Raw genomic sequence first — 21324 nt, 5'->3', positions numbered from 1 at the left:
TGTTATTTGCTAAGAGACAAAGAATAAGATTAACACCTGATAATCCGCGATGAATAAGATCTCATCGGGTTTATTACCTTGTTCTTTTTCCCTGCCAAAAATGACTACATTTGTAAAACAGTCCGTCGCATTTAAAATAGAAATCTTATTTTAAATGGTTTTTATTAACATTACCAGAGTATTTTAACAATTTGGTTAGCATTTTATTCTAAATTTATTGATTGAGCTTAGTATATTTTACAGTATTTTCCAAAGTAAAGATATTGTATGTCAGGGCTGGAGAGACGACTCAGCAGTCAAGAGCACTGATTGCTCTTCCAAAGGTCCTGAGTTCAAATCCCAGCAATCACATGGTGACTCACAACCATCCATAGTGATGCCCTCTTCTGGTGTGTCTAAAGACAGCTACAGTGTACTCATATACATAAAATAAATAAATAAAACTTTAAAAAAAATTTTTAAAGGAAGAAATTGTATGTCATCACTGGGCAGTCCTACACTAGAGACTACCCTCAAACTTCATGCTTTCCACTCCTGTCTGAACTTGGACTTAGTGACACCATCAATTCTGAGTACATTCAGCTTTAAAATAGAAAGATCTATAATTAACTGTGCCAGGGTAAACTATACACATTCATGTATAAACAGCCCAGCTCGCCCCTCCCACAGGTATGTCTACTGGGCCTGCTTTGAATCTAAGGCATAATAAGAGCAGAAAGCCTCCTTTCTCAAGTGGACACTCAGGCTTTGCCTGGCTCATTTTCAAGGTCTTAGCTCAACTGTTACTTTATCAAGCTAGAAAGTAGAATGTTTGTAACCAACCACCTTGTAAGATGGAAGCTAAGCCGATTTGAAGGGTATCTCTTAGCTTTATGTCAGAACACTTAGCTGACTGTGTCATAGTCGTCCTAGTATTTATCTTTTGGTTTTTGTCATGACTGGTCTGTCGTTTGTTTCTGTGCAGGAGATCTTGTTGGATAATTCTGTGTTGGTAGGTCCCTGACCCTTGACTCCTAACTTTGTTGAGGTTTGCAGTGCTGTTTTGTGTATTATTTTTGGTTGCAGATGTTTTCCTCTGTTTCTCTGTTTAAGCTAACCATTAATGCGCAGCCCAGTATGCACAGCATGTTCCGTGGTATTTATTTAATGCCGGTGTTGACCAATCCTTCCTCGCCTTCTCCAGCTCGTGTGCTCACTCCTTGCACTGCGTTTTGCATCGTTTTGCTTTAATGTATTCATTTGAGAAAGAAATCATAATTACAGTTTGATTTGCTGTCTGTGTTTTCCGCTTGCCTTGTTTGCTGTAACCCGGCCTACATTCCTTTTCCCTAGTGACATGCTAAAGAATGACGCGGAGATACAGAGCCTCCGTCTGCTTTGTGTGACAGTCCCCAACCTTTACCAAGCATGTGAAGAGCACTAAGCATGCTTTTTTCTAAAGGATTGTATAACTGCCCTGAATGAATGCTGCATCTTCCTTGTATTACATGCTTGTAAAATTCCAATCAAAACAACTAATAGCTTCATTCATTTTTCTTTAAATCTTTCATGTAAAATTCTGTTTTTAATTGACATTAACTACAACAGTAATTTTGGGCACTAGTAAACTTACCCTTTATATTTTAACTTCTGTGAGGTCCTGTATACTAGTTTCTAATAGTAGATGTTCTTAAACCTGACTGTGGTGGCATTACCTTGAGGATTCTGTGAATGGCATTTTCCTTCCTCCACTTTTGAGTTTGAAATGTGGACATGTAATAAAACATACTGACAAAGCTAATTCCACCCCTGAGTTTCACTAATGACATCCTACCTAATATCTTTATCTTATAAATTGAGAACCTGGCCCTATTTTTGCATGTGTTTCTTATACAGTGGACAGTACCTGCCACCACCCGTTTCAGTCCTGTTTTTTCCATTTATACCAAATATGACAGTACGTCGTGCGCTGGAGTAAAGCTCTGCAGAGAAGACATACGAGGCTTTGGGTTCAATCCTCCCACTCCCCAAAGAGCATGTACATTTTTATAGGCCATACCAAATTGGTCTCTACTAGCCTAATTAAAGGAAAAATAGATTTTATGTTACTTCTCATTAAGTAAGAATTTATATCTAGGATCAGAGCATAGTACATGTAATCGTGTACTCAGAAGGCTGAGACAGGAGGATTGTGAGTTTAAGGACAGCTTGGACTACAGAGCAAAATTCTCACTCAGAAAGAAATTAAGAAATTTGTATCCAGAAATTTCTGACTTGTAATTGATCATTTGAAGAACATTGTTAAGCTTATCATTTGCTGTAGATAAAGCTGCTGCCAATTCCATTGTGATTTACATGTATTACATATGTTTAGACATATGTTACATGTAGGAAGGCATGTATGTAAAAGTTGTTGCTCTTTAAAGAATTTTTTTTTGAGGAGCTGGAGAGATGGCTAGGTGTCACTGGCTGCTCTTCCTGAGAACCTGGGTTCAATTCCCAGCATCCACATGACAGCTCACAACTGTCTGTAACTCCAGTACCAGCTAACTTCACAGTAGTTCAGTGGAAGCTAAGACCCAGAAAGGTTAAATAACTTGCCCAGGGTCACACAGCCAGTGGATGACAGATGGAGGACTCACAGACTGTCTGACTCTAGAGCTCCAGCTAAACCCGTGTACGGTTTTGCCTGCATTGCTGCAGTTGTACTCATTTCATAGAGAATCTTAAGCACAGTTGTGTGAGAACAAATGTGAGTGTTTTATCTCAGAGATATTACCCAAAATCTCTGTCTTCTAGCTTTGTCAAAGCTTTTGCTCGCATATGTATACAAATAGCACATAATTTAGTATGTGTATTATTCCTTAAGCTGTTTCTAATTGTAACTGTAGGTGCATTCTAAAGCAGTTGAAGAAGTTTCACTGTGTTTGAGAACTTGTGTCCAGCCTATTAGTGCACTAACGAGGATCAGGAGACAGTCCAGTGAATCTAGACTGAGACTGAGTACCACCAGGAATCTTAGATTCATTCCCCAAATCTCATCTTTCAGGTGAATCTTTGTAGCCCCTACCTGTTGCTGAGAAGAGCAGTTCTGGCTTGTTTGCGGCAGCTGGTACAGAGAGAAGCAGCTGAAGTTTCAGAGCATGCCATCATGCTGGCCAGGGATGGCAGGGACGCCGCTGCAGGTGATGCTTCTCAGCCGGATTACAGATTTCCATGTGAACCTGAGTTTTTAAATGATGTATCACGATTAATGCTAGGGTGTTTGACATCTTCTGCAAAAGTAAGCTTAGCGCCGGGCGTGGTGGCGCACGCCTTTAATCCCAGCACTCGGGAGGCAGAGGCAGGCGAATTTCTGAGTTCCAGGACAGCCTGGTCTACAGAGTGAGTTCCAGGACAGCCAGGGCTATACAGAGAAACCTTGTCTCAGAAAAAAAAAGTCATCCTAGCAGTTACCACTCTGCCTGGTGATGGAAGAGATTCTCAAGGTGAGGCCGGCCAGCGATGTGCACTTCTTGTGAAAACTTGTCAGAAATACCTATTAGTTCTCACCCCATATCTGAACTAGAAGTCTGGGACTCAAAGCATAGCAAAATGTGTTCCCTCGAGCTGTCTTTTCAACCCCTTTACTGATAGGAAGGCCAAGCCAGGATCCTGCCTTACATCAAGATTTGTTCATGACATCGAGATGTCTGAACAAAGAAAGGCGCTTGCCATGAAGCCTGATGTCCCAGGTCTGATCCTCAGAAGCAGTGCAGGGGAGGAGAGCCCACCTCCCACACACTGTCCTCTGGCTGCCAGACATGGACAGTGTCCAAACACCACTAAACCGACAAACATTTAAAGAATTTTTAAAAGAAATTAGATTTAATCCTAAAATAATTTTTCATACATGCTTGCCTCCCATCAAAGTAACATTTTAATAAAGTAGGCATAAATCCTGCTACATGTTAAAGAATTTTTTTCTGTCCTTTCTCCATTGTAGAGCAGAGTTCAACATTACTTAGTAAAATTTGTGGTTGTTTTTTTTTTTTAATTATGCTTACAGGTGTGTGTCTGTTTAGGTATTTGCACATGTTTAGGTGTCTGAGGAGTTCAAAAGGGGGCATCAGAGTCCTTGGAGGCGGGGCTATAGGTGGTTGGGAACAAATTCAGGTCCTCTGGACGAGCAGCAAATGCTCTTCAGTACAGAGCCATCTCTACAGCCCCAGTGAAATTTAAGTATGTATCCATTTTTATCTTATTTTACTTTTCACAGTGTTAAGAAATGAACCTAGAGCCTCAGGCACGCTATACCAGCACTCTGTCACCAAGTCACAGTTCTGACCTTTATCCTTTCACTTTAAAACTAATGAAAGTAACTCAAACCTCATATAGTTTTAACTACAAATAATATATATGTGTATGTAATTTCTAAAATACTATCTTTTAGCATGTCACAGCTTTGGCAAAGCATCCCAGATTAAAACTTTCAGATCCATAATGTGTTTTGCTGTAAAAATCTTTGCTGTTGAAGTTATTTTATTAGTACACTAAAACTTCTCTGCTGGGTGAAGGTGGATCTGGAAGGAAGTGAAGGGAAGAGTGGGAAGATGGATAAGGTCAAAGTCATTGTCTGCATGTGTGTTGGCTACTTTTATGTCAGCTTGACACAAGATAACGTCATCTGAGAGGAGAGAGCCTCAACTAAGACGTTGTCTCCGTAAACTCAGGCTATAAACAAACCTGTAGAACATTTTCTTAGTGGTTGATAGGAAAGGGTAATGACCATTGTGGGTGGGGCTGCCCCTGGGCTAGTGGTCCTGGGTGCTGTGAGAAATCAGACTGAACAAGTCATGGTGAACAAGCCAGTGAGCAGCAGCACTCCCCCGCCCGCCATGGCCTCTGCATCAGCTCCTGCCTCCGGGATTCGACCCTGTTTGAGTTCCTGTCCTGATTTCCTTTGATGATGAACTATGATTTGGAAGTGTAAACCAAACAAACCTCTCCTCTGCAGGTGCTTCATCACAGCAATAGTAACCCTAACTAGGACAGCATTATGAAATTCTTACCCACTGGGCAGTGGTCACAGCATGGTGTGTGCACATATGCAGTTGTCACATAAAGATTACTAGTCGGGGCTGGTGAGATGGCTCAGTGGGTAAGAGCACCCGACTGCTCTTACAAAGGTCCAGAGTTCAAATCCCAGCAACCACATGGTGGCTCACAGCCATCCGTAACGAGATCTGACTCCCTCTTCTGGAGTGTCTGAAGACAGCTACAGTGTACTTACATATAATTAATAAATAAATCTTAAAAAAAAAAAAAAAAGATTACTAGTCAACACATCCTACCAGTTCTCTTTTTAAAAGTTGTGGGGGCTAGAGAGGTGGCTCAGAGGTTAAGAGCACCAACTGTTCTTGGGGAGGACCAGTTTCAGCACCCACATGATGGCTCACAGCCATCTGAAACTCCAGGTCTAGGGAATCGGATGCCCTTTTATGGCCTCTTGTCTTTTGCACTCAATATAGTACAGTGAACTCATGCAGAACATAGCCTATTAATGAATAAATAAAATATTGTGCAGTTATGATTTTAATAGATATTGTCAAATTATTGTGTAGAAGGGATTAACAGTCATTCATGAGAGTGTTCTTCCTGTGTTACTGACAGTGATGGGCATATTTTTTTTTTTTTTAATTTTTGCACTTAAGCTGATCTAAAAGGCCAAGAGGCAGTATCATTTTTTAAAAATTTTGACACTCCAGTAATAACATTTTACTATTATCTCAATTCTCTTTTTAAAAAGGTTGTAGTAAGTATATTTTACTTTGCGTACATGCATATGTGAGAGATCATCAGATCCCCTGGAATAGGAATTGATGGCTTTGTGAACCTCTAGTGAGTGTGGGAACTGACTCCAAGTCCTCAGCAAGAGCAGCGAGCCCCTCACTCAACCTCTGAGCCGTCCTTGCTCCAGTACCTTCAGTTCTCTTTAAATAGCATGAACATTTTTAAGTCAAGAACAAAATACTAAACTAGCTATGTGAGCCAATTACAGTGAAGAGCTCAGTGCTTTGCTCCCTTTAAGATGGCGGCACTAGGTGCTGAGGGTGGCCAGCTGTTTAGAGCACTGGTTATTTCAGAGGACTCACGTTCAGTTTCCAGCACTCATGTGCTTTATTACTGGAATATTGCAGTACTCTGAATATTGTATAGTGAGTGACATATGTTAGCTCAGAGGTTAAACCCAATTTACCAACCACTATTTCTGTTTAATTTGTTTAAAAAATTTAAGAGACCAGCAAGGTGGCTCAGTAGGCAGAGTGACTTGCTGCTAAGCTGGGACACACAAGTTGTCATTTGACCTTCACACATATGCCTTGGGATGTGTGTACATGCATGTACACACACACACATTAATTAATTAGATGTGATTTTAAACCCCATTTAGATCCTTTGCCTGGGGTTAGTGATACAGGCCCTGTAATTGGCCTATTTGGGAGACTGAGGCAGGAGGATCACAAGTTCAAAGAATAGTCCTGGATTCACTCTCCAGTAGCATCCAACACCAACAAAGCCAACTCCTTTACACTAGAGTAAGGAGGATTATCATGTTTACTTATTTAGATTTAACTTTAGACCAAGGAAAAGAATCCTAATAAATAAGGATAGATAGATAGATAGATAGATAGATAGATAAACACACACATGCACACACAAACTCATATTGCTGTATTGAACACAACTTGGATAATGTTTACCTAACTTAAGGTGACATTAACAACTTTTTAAATTTTTGTTGCATTTATTTCTTGTGTGTGGGTTTGCACACACACGGAGGTCAGAGGAGTCTTCTGGTCCTCACACATGTATCATGTGGGTTCGAGGGATCAGATTTAGCAGCAAGATCTTTCCACTGACACATCTGAATGGCCTGCTGTCATTAACTCTTAAGAGAGTTAACAATGCTCCTTTTCTTTTTAAGGATCCTATGCGGGATCATAAATAATCACAGAGATCAGCTATGAATTAACATCAACTTCAGCAGATAGAGCACAGTATCTCAGCTAATCTTTAAAGCCCATTGATATGTAGTGTTTGAAAATCTCTGAACGTGGGTACTTCCCATATGGCAGCTGTTGTCTGATACTTAGACCATCCATTTTCTTCTCCTCAGACGCTAACCTCAGAGAAGTGGGCCTTGAAGGGGCACTGTTAGCCTTACTGGATAGAGAGACAGACGAAAGCTTATGCCAGGATATCAGAGAGACGTTGCATCATATGCTGACATCCATGGCAGTAGGGAAGCTCTCCCTTTGGCTGAAGCTTTGTAAAGATGTGCTTGCTGCATCCGCTGGTAAGTACTGGGGATGGCCAGTTACAACAGCAAAATCAAGAGAGAAACCTAATAGGAAATGGCTCACTGACAACTCATTCCCTTATCTGTTCACCTTAATTATTGTGTGGTCATTGCTTTCTTCAAATGAAGATTCTACTTCTGTATCTTACCAGAATTCTTATGAATTTGCATAGCATAAGTGTAATGATTGTCTTTTTGTTTTTGTTTTTTTAAAGATTCATTTATTATATGTAAGTACACTGTAGCTGTCTTCAGACGCACCAGAAGAGGGCGTCAGATCTCATTTCGGGTGGTTGTGAGCCACCATTTGGTTGCTGGGATTTGAACTCTGGACCTTTGGAAGAGCGGTCAGATGCTCTTACCCACTGAGCCATCTCACCAGCCCTGATTGTCTTTTTGAAAAAAGACTTATTCTTAATTTTGTGTGCATGACTGCGTAAGATTTATGCACATGAGAACAGTGCTCTCAAAGTCCAGAAGAGGGCATTGGATTTCCTATATTGGGGAAGCTACCGTATGAGTGCTAGCAACCAAACTTGGATCTTCTTCAAGAATAGTATGTGCTCCGGGCAGTAGTGGTGCACGCCTTTAATCCCAGCACTCTGGAAGCAGAGGCAGGCGGATTTCTGAGTTCGAGGCCAGCCTGGTCTACAAAGTGAGTTCCAAGACAGCCAGGGATATACAAAGAAACCCTGCTTTGAAGAAAAAAAAAAAAAAAAAAAAGAATAGTATGTGCTCATGACTGCAAAGCCTTCTTGTCAGCCTCTGGTGTTTGTTTGTTTGTTTGTTTGTTTGTTTTGAGACAAAGACTCCCTATGTAGGCTAGTCTCACAGCAAACTGCTGCCTGGTTTTTGTCTTCCAAGTGCTGAATTAAGGATGTGTACCACCATACTTGGAACTAGCCTTATAAAGCAGGCTGGCTTCCAACTCAGAGATCCACCTGACTGTGGCCCTGGCCCTGCTCCTGGCCCTGCCTCTGCCCCATAGTTGACATTTTTGAGCATCTGGTCTCTCCACAGTTGATAATGTTAATTTCAAATGTTGTTAGAAGCTGGGGTGTGGTGGCGCACGCCTTTAATCCCAGCACTCTAGAGGCAGAGGCAGGCGGATTTCTGAGTTCAAGGCCAGCCTGTCTGTCTACATAGTGAGTTCCAGGACAGCCAGAGCTATACAGAGAAACCCTGTCTCAAAAAACAAACAAACAAACAAAAAAACACAAAGAATCAAATGGTGTTAGATGTTCTATTAATCAGGGTTTTCTACAGTAATGGAACTTAGATAATGAATCTCTATATATGTATCCAAAAAGAGGATTTACTAGAATGGCTTAAAGTTTGTGGTCTAGCTAATCAAACAGTGGTCGATTATGAATGGGTAGTTCAAGGCTGGATGTCTCAGCTGGTCTTCATTATATGACAGAATCCAAAAGAAGTAGGATCTACGAATTGTATCTTGGGTATTCTGAGCATTTGGGCTAATATCCACTTATCAGTGAGTGTTTTTCATTCAGGATGATATTTTCTAGTTCTATCCATTTGCTTGAGAATTTCATGAGTTCATTATTTTTAATAGCTGAGTAGTATTCTATTGTATAAATGTACCACATTTTCTGTATCCATTCCTCTGTTGAGGAACATCTGGGTTCTTTCCAGCTTCTGGCTATTATAAATAAGGCTGCTATGAACATAGTGGAGCATGTATCTTTGTTATATGTTGGAGCATCTTCTGGGTATATGCCAGGAGAGGTATTGCTGGATCTTCCAGTAGTACTATGTCCAATTTTCTGAGGAACCGTCAGACTGATTTCCAGAGTGGTTATACCAGCTTGCAATCCCACCAACAATGGAGGAGTGTCCCTCTTTCTCCACATCCTCGCCAGCATCTGCTGTCAACCTGAATTTTTGATCTTAGCCATTCTGACTGGTGTGAGGTGGAATCTCAGGGTTGTTTTGATTTGCATTTCCCTGATGACTAAGGATGTTGACATTTCTTTAGGTGCTTCTCGGCCATTTGGTATTCCTCAGTTGAGAATTCTTTGTTTAGCTCTGTACCCCATTTTTTAATAGGGTTATTTGATTCTCTGGAGTCTAACTTCTTGAGTTCTTTGTATATATTGGATATTAGCCCTCTGTTGGATTTATAAAGATCTTTTCCCAGTCTGTTGGTTGCTATTTTGTCCTATTGACAGTATCCTTTGCCTTACAGAAGCTTTGCAATTGTATGAGGTCCCATTTGTCAGTTCTTAATCTCAGAGCATAAGCCATTGGTGTTCTGTTCAGAAAAATTTCCCCTATGCCCATGTCTTTGAAGTTATTCCCCACTTTCTCTTCTATTAGTTTCAGTGTATCTGGCTTTATGGGGAGGTCCTTGATCCACTTTGACTTGAGCTTTGTAAGAGGAGATAAGAATAAGTCAATTTGCATTCTTCTACATGTTGACCTCCAGTTGAACCAGCTCCATTTGTTGAAAATGCTATCTTTTTTCTACTGGATGGATTTAACACTTGGAAGAATGAGGCAACAAGATCAGAAATTCAATATCATCCTTAGCTACATAGCATGTACAAGGCCAGTCTTGGATACATGAGAGACCCTGACTCAAAAAACAAAAAAGGTTAAAAATTAAAGAATTGAATAGTATTGGAAAGCATGTTATTTTCTCTTGAAGACACATATTCAAGACTTGCCATCATCTGTTTAGATTTAACATCTGCATATTTTCACAGTGTTTCAGTACCTTCCAATTTAGGTAACAGGTCTCTGGTGGGTAAAGTGTTTTAAAGGAAAAAGTCCTTTGACATCCCTCTAGATTTTGTTCTGTTTTGTCTGCTTTGACTTCTTAGTGGCTGGTCCTGATACCATCTGCTGTCTACAGTTTTGTAAGGATGTCTACTTTTAAAAGAGCACATACTTTTTCTGGCTGGGGATCTGGTACAACTCAGTGATAGAGCACTTGTCTAACAGATGAGAGGCCCTAAACTCAATCCCCAGAAAAAGAAGAAACATCACCTCTAATCCTGTAGAGCAGGAGGATTAAAAGACGATCAAGACAATCCTCAGCTACATACAAGACTCACTGCCAGCCTGGGCCACATGGAACTATCTCAAAATCATTTTTTCAATGCATACATAATTAGACTGATTTTTTTTTCTCCTGTCTCTTTTTTTTTTTTTTTTGGTTTTCGAGACAGGGTTTTTCTGTATAGCCCTGGCTGTCCTGGAACTCACTTTGTAGACCAGGCTGGCCTCGAACTCAGAAATCCACCTGCCTCTGCCTCCCGAGTGCTGGGATTAAAGGCGTGCGCCACCACACCCGGCAATTTTTAACATTTTTTATTACATATTTTCCTCAATTACATTTCCAATGCTATCCCAAAAGTCCCCCATACCGCCCCCCACTTCCCTACCCACCCATTCCCATTCTTGTGGCCCTGGCATTCCCCTATATTGGGGCATATAAAGTTTGCAAGTCCAATGGGCCTCTCTTTCCATTGATGGCCGTCTAGGCCATCTTTCCATACATATGCAGCTAGAGACAAGAGCTCCGGGGTACTGGTTAGTTCATCATGTTGTTCCAACTATAGAGTTGCAGATCCCTTTAGCTCCTTGGGTACTTTCTCTAGCTTCTCCATTGGGAGCCCTGTGATACATCCAATAGCTGACTGTGAACATCCACTCCTGTGTTTGCTAGGCCCCGGCATCGTCTATTTGGGTCCTTTCAGCAAAATCTTGCTAGTGTATGCAATGGTGTCAGCGTTTAGAAGCTGATTATGGGATGGATCCCTGGATACGGCAGTCTCTAGATGGTCCATCCTTTCATCACAGCTCCAAACTTTGTCTCTGTAACTCCTTCCATGGGTGTTTTGTTCCCAATTCTAAGAAGGGGCACAGTGTCCACACTTTGGTCTTCATTCTTCTTGAGTTTCATGCGTTTAGCAAATTGTATCTTATATCTTGGGTATCCTAAGTTTTGGGCTAATATCCACTTATCAGTGAATACATATTGTGTGAGTTCCTTTGTGATTGTGTTACCTCACTCAAGATGATGCCCTCCAGGTCCATCCATTTGTCTAGGAATTTCATAAATTCATTCTTTTTAGAAGCTGAGTAGTACTCCATTGTGTAAATGTACCATAATTTCTGTATCCATTCCTCTGTTGAGGGACATCTGGGTTCTTTCCAGCTTCTGGCTATTATAAATAGGGCTGCTATGAACATAGTGGAGCATGTGTCCTTCTTACCGGTTGGGGCATCTTCTGGATATATGCCCAGGAGAGGTATTGCTGGATCCTCCGGTAGTACTATGTCCAATTTTCTGAGGAACCGCCAGACTGACTTCCAGAGTGGTTGTACAAGCTTGCAATCCCACCAACAATGGAGGAGTGTTCCTCTTTCTCCACATCCTCGCCAGCATCTGCTGTCACCTGAATTTTTGATCTTAGCCATTCTGACTGGTGTGAGGTGGAATCTCAGGGTTGTTTTGATTTGCATTTCCCTGATGATTAAGGATGTTGAACATTTTTTCAGGTGCTTCTCTGCCATTTGGTATTCCTCAGGTGAGAATTCTTTGTTCAGTTCTGAGCCCCATTTTTTAATGGGGTTATTTGACTTTCTGGAGTCCACCTTCTTGAGTTCTTTATATATATTGGATATTAGTCCCTTATCTGATTTAGGATAGGTGAAGATCCTTTCCCAATCTGTTGGTGGTTTTTTTGTCTTATTGATGGTGTCTTTAGCCTTGCAGAAGCTTTGTAGTTTCATGAGGTCCCACTTGTCAATTCTCGATCTTACAGCACAAGCCATTACTGTTCTATTCAGGAATTTTTCCCCTGTGCCCATATCTTCAAGGCTTTTCCCCACTTTCTCCTCTATAAGTTTCAGTGTCTCTGGTTTTATGTGAAGTTCCTTGATCCACTTAGACTTGACCTTAGTACAAGGAGATAGGAATGGATCGATTCGCATTCTTCTACATGTTAACAACCAGTTGTGCCAGCACCATTTGTTGAAAATGCTGTCTTTCTTCCACTGGATGTTTTTAGCTCCCTTGTCGAAGATCAAGTGACCATAGGTGTGTGGGTTCATTTCTGGGTCTTCAATTCTATTCCATTGGTCTATTTGTCTGTCACTATACCAGTACCATGCAGTTTTTATCACAATTGCTCTGTAGTAGAGCTTTAGGTCCGGCATGGTGATTCCACCAGAGGTTCTTTTATCCTTGAGAAGAGTTTTTGCTATCCTAGGTTTTTTGTTATTCCAGATGAATTTGCAGATTGCACTTTCTAATTCGTTGAAGAATTGATTTGGAATTTTGATGGGGATTGCATTGAATCTGTAGATTGCTTTTGGCAAGATAGCCATTTTTACAATGTTGATCCTGCCAATCCATGAGCATGGGAGATCTTTCCATCTTCTGAGATCTTCTATAATTTCTTTCTTCAGAGACTTGAAGTTTTTATTATACAGATCTTTCACTTCCTTAGTTAGAGTCACGCCAAGATATTTAATATTATTTGTGACTATTGAGAAGGGTGTTGTTTCCCTAATTTCTTTCTCGGCCTGTTTATTCTTTTTTTTTTAATTTTTAATATTTTTATTACATATTTTCCTCAATTACATTTCCAATGCTATCCCAAAAGTCCCCCATAGCGCCCCCCACTTCCCTACCCACCCATTCCCATTCTTGTGGCCCTGGCATTCCCCTATATTGGGGCATATAAAGTTTGCAAGTCCAATGGGCCTCTCTTTCCATTGATGGCCGACTAGGTCATCTTTCGATACATATGGAGCTAGAGACAAGAGCTCCGGGGTTCTGGTTAGTACATCATGTTGTTCCAACAATAGGGTTGCAGATCCCTTTAGCTCCTTGGGTACTTTCTCTAGCTTCTCCATTGGGAGCCCTGTGATACATCCAATAGCTGACTGTGAACATCCACTCCTGTGTTTGCTAGGCCCCGGCATCGTCTCACAAGAGACAGCTATATTTGGGTCCTTTCAGCAAAATCTTGCTAGTGTATGCAATGGTGTCAGCGTTTAGAAGCTGATTATGGGATGGATCCCTGGATACGGCAGTCTCTAAATTGTCCATCCTTTCATCACAGCTCCAAACTTTGTCTCTGTAACTCCTTCCATGGGTGTTTTGTTCCCAATTCTAAGAAGGGGCACAGTGTCCACACTTTGGTCTTCATTCTTCTTGAGTTTCATGCGTTTAGCAAATTGTATCTTATATCTTGGGTATCCTAAGTTTTGGGCTAATATCCACTTATCAGTGAATACATATTGTGTGAGTTCTTTTGTGATTGTGTTACTTCACTCAAGATGATGCCCTCCAGGTCCATCCATTTGGCTAGGAATTTCATAAATTCATTCTTTTTAATAGCTGAGTAGTACTCCATTATGTAAATGTACCATAATTTCTGTATCCATTCCTCTGTTGAGGGACATCTGGGTTCTTTCCAGCTTCTGGCTATTATAAATAGGGCTGCTATGAACATAGTGGAGCATGTGTCCTTCTTACCGGTTGGGGCATCTTCTGGATATATGCCCAGGAGAGGTATTGCTGGATCCTCCGGTAGTACTATGTCCAATTTTCTGAGGAACCGCCAGACTGATTTCCAGAGTGGTTGTACAAGCTTGCAATCCCACCAACAATGGAGAAGTGTTCCTCTTTCTCCACATCCTCGCCAGCATCTGCTGTCACCTGAATTTTTGATCTTAGCCATTCTGACTGGTGTGAGGTGGAATCTCAGGGTTGTTTTGATTTGCATTTCCCTGATGATTAAGGATGTTGAACGTTTTTTCAGGTGCTTCTCTGCCATTTGGTATTCCTCAGGTGAGAATTCTTTGTTCAGTTCTGAGCCCCATTTTTTAATGGGGTTATTTGACTTTCTGGAGTCCACCTTCTTGAGTTCTTTATATATATTGGATATTAGTCCCTTATCTGATTTAGGATAGGTGAAGATCCTTTCCCAATCTGTTGGTGGTTTTTTTGTCTTATTGATGGTATCTTTAGCCTTGCAGAAGCTTTGTAGTTTCATGAGGTCCCACTTGTCAATTCTCGATCTTACAGCACAAGCCATTACTGTTCTATTCAGGAATTTTTCCCCTGTGCCCATATCTTCAAGGCTTTTCCCCACTTTCTCCTCTATAAGTTTCAGTGTCTCTGGTTTTATGTGAAGTTCCTTGATCCACTTAGACTTGACCTTAGTACAAGGAGATAGGAATGGATCGATTCGCATTCTTCTACATGTTAACAACCAGTTGTGCCAGCACCATTTGTTGAAAATGCTGTCTTTCTTCCACTGGATGTTTTTAGCTCCCTTGTCGAAGATCAAGTGACCATAGGTGTGTGGGTTCATTTCTGGGTCTTCAATTCTATTCCATTGGTCTATTTGTCTGTCACTATACCAGTACCATGCAGTTTTTATCACAATTGCTCTGTAGTAGAGCTTTAGGTCCGGCATGGTGATTCCACCAGAGGTTCTTTTATCCTTGAGAAGAGTTTTTGCTATCCTAGGTTTTTTGTTATTCCAGATGAATTTGCAGATTGCACTTTCTAATTCGTTGAAGAATTGATTTGGAATTTTGATGGGGATTGCATTGAATCTGTAGATTGCTTTTGGCAAGATAGCCATTTTTACAATGTTGATCCTGCCAATCCATGAGCATGGGAGATCTTTCCATCTTCTGAGATCTTCTATAATTTCTTTCTTCAGAGACTTGAAGTTTTTGTTATACAGATCTTTCACTTCCTTAGAGTCACGCCAAGATATTTAATATTATTTGTGACTATTGAGAAGGGTGTTGTTTCCCTAATTTCTTTCTCAGCCTGTTTATTCTTTGTGTAGAGAAAGGCCATTGATTTGTTTGAGTTAATTTTATATCCAGCTACTTCACCGAAGCTGTTTATCAGGTTTAGGAGTTCTCTGGTAGAGTTTTTAGGGTCACTTATATATACTATCATATCATCTGCAAAGAGTGATATTTTGACTTCATCTTTTCCAATTTGTATCCCTTTGATCTCCTTTTGTTGTCAAATTGCTCTGGCTAGGACTTCAAGTACAATGTTGAATAGGTATGGAGAAAGTGGACAGCCTTGTCTAGTCCCTGATTTTAGAGGGATTGCTTCAAGCTTCTCACCAATTACTTTAATGTTGGCTACTGGTTTGCTGTAGATTGCTTTTATCATGTTTAGGTATGGGCCTTGAATTCCTGATCTTTCCAAGACTTTTATCATGAATGGGTGTTGGATCTTGTCAAATGCTTTTTCCGCATCTAACGAGATGAACATGTGGTTTTTGTCTTTGAGTTTGTTTATATACTGAATTACGTTGATGGATTTCCGTATATTGAACCATCCCTGCATCCCTGAGATGAAACCTACTTGGTCAGGATGGATGATTGTTTTGATGTGTTCTTGGATTCGGTTTTCAAGAACTTTATTGAGGATTTTTGCATCAATATTCATAAGGGATATTGGTCTGAAGTTTTCTATCTTTGTTGGGTCTTTTTGTGGTTTAGGTATCAGAGTAATTGTGGCTTCATAGAATGAGTTGGGTAGAGTACCTTCTGTTTCTATTTTGTGGAATAGTTTGTGAAGAACTGGGATTAGATCTTCTTTGAAGGTCTGATAGAACTCTGCACTAAACCCATCTGGTCCTGGGCTTTTTTTGGTTGGGAGACTATTAATGACTGCTTCTATTTCTTTGGGGGATATAGGGCTGTTTAGATCATTAACCTGATCTTGATTCAACTTTGGTACCTGGTATCTGTCTAGGAACTTCTCCATTTCATCCAGGTTCTCCAGTTTTGTTGAGTATAGCCTTTGGTAGAAGGATCTGATGGTGTTTTGGATGTCTACAGGATCTGTTGTTATGTCTCCTTTTTCATTTCTGATTTTGTTAATTAGGATGCTTTCCCTGTGCCCTCTAGTGAGTCTGGCTAAGGGTTTATCTATCTTGTTGATTTTCTCAAAGAACCAGCTTTTTGATTGGTTGATTCTTTGAATAGTTCTTCTTGTTTCCACTTGGTTGATTTCGCCCCTGAGTTTGATTATTTCCTGCCGTCTACTCCTCTTGGGTGAATTTGCTTCCTTTTGTTCTAGTGCTTTTAGGTGTGTTGTCAAGCTGCTAATGTGTGCTCTCTCTAGTTTCTTTTTGGAGGCACTCAGAGCTATGAGTTTTCCTCTTAGAAATGCTTTCATTGCGTCCCATAAGTTTGGGTATGTTGTGGCTTCATTTTCATTGAACTCTAAAAAGTCCTTAATTTCTTTGTTTATTCCTTCCTTGACCAAGGTATTATTGAGAAGAGTGTTGTTCAGTTTCCACGTGAATGTTGGCTTTCTATTATTTATTTTGTTATTGAAGATCAGCCTTAGTCCATGGTGATCTGATAGGATGCATGGGACAATTTCAATATTTTTGTATCTGTTGAGGCCTGTTTTGTGAACAATTATGTGGTCAATTTTGGAGAAGGTACCATGAGGTGCTGAGAAGAAGGTATATCCTTTTGTTTTAGGATAGAATGTTCTGTAGATATCTGCCAGATCCATTTGATTCATAACTTCTGTTAGTTTCACTGTGTCCCTGTTTAGTTTCTGTTTCCATGATCTGTCCATTGGTGAAAGTGGTGTGTTGAAGTCTCCCACTATTATTGTATGAGGTGCAATGTGTGCTTTGAGATTTACTAAAGTTTCTTTAATGAATGTGGCTGCCTTTGTATTTGGAGCATAGATATTCAGGATTGATAGTTCCTCTTGGAGGATTTTACCTTTGATGAGTATGAAGTGCCCCTCCCTGTCTTTTTTGATGACTTTGGGTTGGAAGTCAATCTTATCAGATATTAGAATGGCTACTTCAGCTTGTTTCTTCATACCATTTGCTTGGAAAATTGTTTTCCAGCCTTTCATTCTGAGGTAGTGTCTATCTTTTTCTCTGAGATGAGTTTCCTGTAAGCAGCAAAATGTTGGGTCTTGTTTGTGTAGCCAGTTTGTTAGTCTATGTCTTTTTATCGGGGAGTTGAGTCCATTGATATTAAGAGATATTAAGGAAAAGTAATTGTTGTTTCCTGTTATTTTTGTTGTTAAAGTTGGCATTCTGTTCTTGTGGCTGTCTTCTTTTAGGTTTGTTGAGGGATTACCTTCTTGTTGTTTCTAGGGCGTGGTTCCTGTCCTTGTATTGGTTTTTTCCTGTTATTATCCTTTGAAGGGCTGGATTGGTGGAGAGATAATGTGTGAATTTGGTTTTGTCGTGGAATACTTTGGTTTCTCCATCTATGTTAATTGAGAGTTTGGCTGGGTATAGTAGCCTGGGCTGGAATTTGTGTTCTTTTAGTGTCTGTATAACATCTGTCCAGGATCTTCTGGCTTTCATAGTCTCTGGTGAAAAATCTGGTGTAATTCTGATAGGCTTGCCTTTATATGTTATTTGGCCTTTTTCTCTTACTGCTTTTAGTATTCTATCTTTTTTTTTTTTTTTTTTTTGGTTTTCGAGACAGGGTTTCTCTGTGTAGCCCTGGCTGTCCTGGCACTCACTCTGTAGACCAGGCTGGCCTCGAACTCAGAAATCCGCCTGCCTCTGCCTCCCGAATGCTGGGATTAAAGGCGTGCGCCACCACGCCCGGCTCTATCTTTATTTAGTGCATTTGTTGTTCTGATTATTATGTGTCGGGAGGTATTTCTTTTCTGGCCCAGTCTATTTGGAGTTCTGTAGGCTTCTTGTATGTTCATGGGCATCTCTTTCTTTAGATTTGGGAAGTTTTCTTCTATAATTTTGTTGAAGATGTTTGCTGGTCCTTTGAGTTGAAAATCTTCATTCTCATCCACTCCTATTATCCATAGGTTTGGTCTTCTCATTGTGTCCTGTATTTCTTGGATGTTTTGAGTTAGGATCTTTTTGCGTTTTACATTTTCCTTGATTGTTGTGCTGATGTTCTCTATGGAATCTTCTGCACCTGAGATTCTCTCTTCCATCTCTTGTATTCTGTTGCTGATGCTGGTATCTATGGTTCCAGATTTCTTTCCTAGGGTTTCTATCTCCAGTGTTGCCTCATTTTGGGTTTTCTTTATTGTGTCTACTTCCCTTTTTAGGTCTAGTATGGTTTTGTTCATTTCCATCATCTGTTTGGATATGTGTTCCTGTTTTTCTTTAAGGACTTCTACCTGTTTGATTGTGTTATCCTGTTTTTCTTTAAGGACTTCTACCTGTTTGATTGTGTTATCCTGTTTTTCTTTAAGGACTTGTAACTCTTTAGCCATGTTCTCCTGTAATTCTTTAAGTGAGTTATTAAAGTCCTTCTTGATGTCCTCTACCATCATCATGAGATATGCTTTTAGATCCGTGTCTAGCTTTTCCAGTGTGTTGGGGTGCCCTGGACTGGGCGAAGTGGGAGTGCTGGGTTCTGATGATGGTGAGTGGTCTTGGTTTCTGTTAGTAAGATTATTACGTTTACCTTTCGCCATCTGGTAATCTCTGGGGTTAGTTGTTATCGTTGTCACTGTTTAAAGATTGGAGCAGACTCTGTGTTCGACTCACCCGAAGTCTCAAAATCCTGTGGCGGGTGTCGTGGGTAGCTGGGGGGTGTCAGCCGACCCTGTGCTCTAGCTACCCTGGTGCTGGTCAGACCGGATGAGGCTTGTGGCCCTACTCAGGCCGGATTTCTGCCTCCCCAACCAAAGCAGTCTCAGTTCCTGCGCGATTGAACTGGAGCAGAAGCTGTGTTCCACTCACCAGAAGTCTCAAGATCCTGTGGCGGGTGTTATGGGTAGTTGGCGAGTGTCAGCCGATCCTGGGCCCTAGCTACCCCGGTGCTGGTCAGGCCGGAAGAGCTCTCCTGTCTCTTAATTTTTTTTTTTTTTTCTGTTCCTTCTGCCTCCGTGCCCTAAGGGCCGGGATGGTGGTGTGCACCACCGTGCTCAGTTTTTTTTTTTTTTTTTAATTTTTTTTTATTTTATTTTTAATATTTTTTATTACATATTTTCCTCAATTACATTTCCAATGCTATCCCAAAAGTCCCCCATACCGCCCCCCACTTCCCTACCCACCCATTCCCATTCTTTTGGCCCTGGCATTCCCCTATATTGGGGCATATAAAGTTTGCAAGTCCAATGGGCCTCTCTTTCCAGTGATGGCCGACTAGGCCATCTTTCCATACATATGCAGCTAGAGACAAGAGCTCCGGGGTACTGGTTAGTTCATCATGTTGTTCCAACTATAGGGTTGCAGATCCCTTTAGCTCCTTGGGTACTTTCTCTAGCTTCTCCATTGGGAGCCCTGTGATACATCCAATAGCTGACTGTGAGCATCCACTGCTGTGTTTGCTAGGCCCCGGCATAGTCTCACAAGAGACAGCTATATTTGGGTCCTTTCAGCAAAATCTTGCTAGTGTATGCAATGGTGTCAGCGTTTGGAAGCTGATTATGGGATGGAACCCGTGCTCAGTTTTAGAGTCATGCTCCCTGAGGTTCCTGACTCAGTTGTATTTTCATTTTGTTTGCCTGTGGTACCTCCTTGACCAGAACTCATAGAAAGGGATCCTGAATCCCATACCTGGTACTGGATTTCATTCAGTTACCCATGGCTTCTGGGAGTAGTATCACCCAATACATAAGCAAAGTACCTTCATTCAGAGTCCTTTACACACACACGCCCGCACACGTGTGTGCGCACACACAAATTTATTTAACATATCAGAAAGATCATTCATCCTGTTAGTATTTGCTATACATCCTTCAACTCTTTTTATCCCAGTATTTTCCACCGTTGCTTTTTCATGGCATATGTCCCACTTTCCCAAACCCTCTCAAGGGCCCTTTCTGGGTTTCTAGCTTCTCCAGACACTCGAAATTAAACTTACAGACCTAGAAATAGGAAACTAGGATCCCTAGGAGAGACAGCATGAGCTGTTTGTCTTTCTGGGCCTATCAACTCAGTACATTTCCAGTCCCGTCTGTCCTGCTGCTGATTTCATCATGCCGGTTTTCTCTCAGCTGAGTAGAACCGCACTGTGTGTATGTACCACGTTTTCTCACCCGTTCATTCATCAGCTAATGAGCAGCTGGGCTGACAGCAGCAGTGAACATGATGAGCAGGCTCGTCTGTGGCAGGGCACAGAATCCTTTGCGTGTCTGTACCTAGAAGTAGCATAGCTGAGCCATCTGCTGGTCTTCTAGCTTCTTAAGAAATCTGCATGCTAATTTCCATCGTGTCTGTACCAGTTTGCACTTGAGCCAACAGTGGACAAGGGTTCCTCTTTCCTCACATACATGTAACTGTGGAAGTTAAACACATGTGATCACAGGTGCAAACAATAGAGAGCACATTGCTAGCACAGTAGGCCTGAAAGGCCAGCTTCTAGGTCTATGGCTCCAGCAGATTACACTTGGTTCACCCATGTTCACTGCAGCATCCTTTCTCTTTCTGACACGTGTCGCAGGGGATACCATGAGTCCTTTCCTCGTGGTTGCTTTAGACCCTGCCTTCTACTTTGACTTCTGATACTGCAGGTCTGATTTATTCTGCAGTTGTTGTTGTTTTTCATTAATGCTCTGTAGTTTGATTTCATCCTTTCTTATTGGGAAAATGTCTTTCTGTAGAGTCTTTTTTTAATTAAAAAAGAAAGGGGGGGGGGGGCGAAGGGAGGGAGGAAGGAAGGAAGGAAGGAAGGGAACATAGTGTCTTACTCCAGGCATAGTTGTGTACACCTTTAATCCCAGTACTCAGGAGGCAGAGGCAGGCAAATCTCTTAGCTTGAGGACAGCCTGGTCTACAGAGCAAGTTCCAGGACAGCCAGGCCTTCACAGAGAAACCCAGTCTCAAAAAAAAAAAAAAAAACAAAACATGGTTGGTTTGCTGTATAGCATTCGTTCCATTTCATTTGTAAGATTAGCAGCTAACGAGTTAACAGATTTCGGCATGATGATTTATGCCTTTAACCCCTGCGCACGGCAGACAGAGGCTGGTAGATCTCTAAGAGTTCAGAACTGACCCTGTCTCAAAAGAAAAAGTTAA

At 41.1% G+C, this 21324-nt stretch overlaps 1 protein-coding gene across 4 annotated transcripts in view; it reads left to right on the top strand.

The window, feature by feature from the left end:
- Heatr5a (HEAT repeat containing 5A) overlaps positions 1-21324 on the top strand; it is a 104711-nt gene that overhangs the window by 57690 nt on the left and 25697 nt on the right. For 2 of the 4 annotated variants that reach the window (XM_029484723.2, XM_029484722.2), the window contains exons 22-24: positions 965-991; positions 3029-3164; positions 7139-7318. In XM_029484723.2, the coding sequence (XP_029340583.1) occupies positions 965-991; positions 3029-3164; positions 7139-7318 (343 nt within the window). The remainder of the gene's footprint in view (positions 1-964; positions 992-3028; positions 3165-7138; positions 7319-21324) is intronic. The other 2 variants (XM_021178967.3, XM_029484724.2) reach the window with 1 other exon arrangement.

The sequence above is a fragment of the Mus caroli genome, unplaced genomic scaffold, assembly GCF_978045245.1.
Source record: "Mus caroli unplaced genomic scaffold, Mus_caroli_1 scaffold_14, whole genome shotgun sequence".
Classification (NCBI taxonomy): Eukaryota; Metazoa; Chordata; class Mammalia; order Rodentia; family Muridae; genus Mus; species Mus caroli.
The sequence above is the reverse complement of the archived record's forward strand: the minus strand, read 5'-3'. Positions and strand labels throughout refer to the sequence as shown.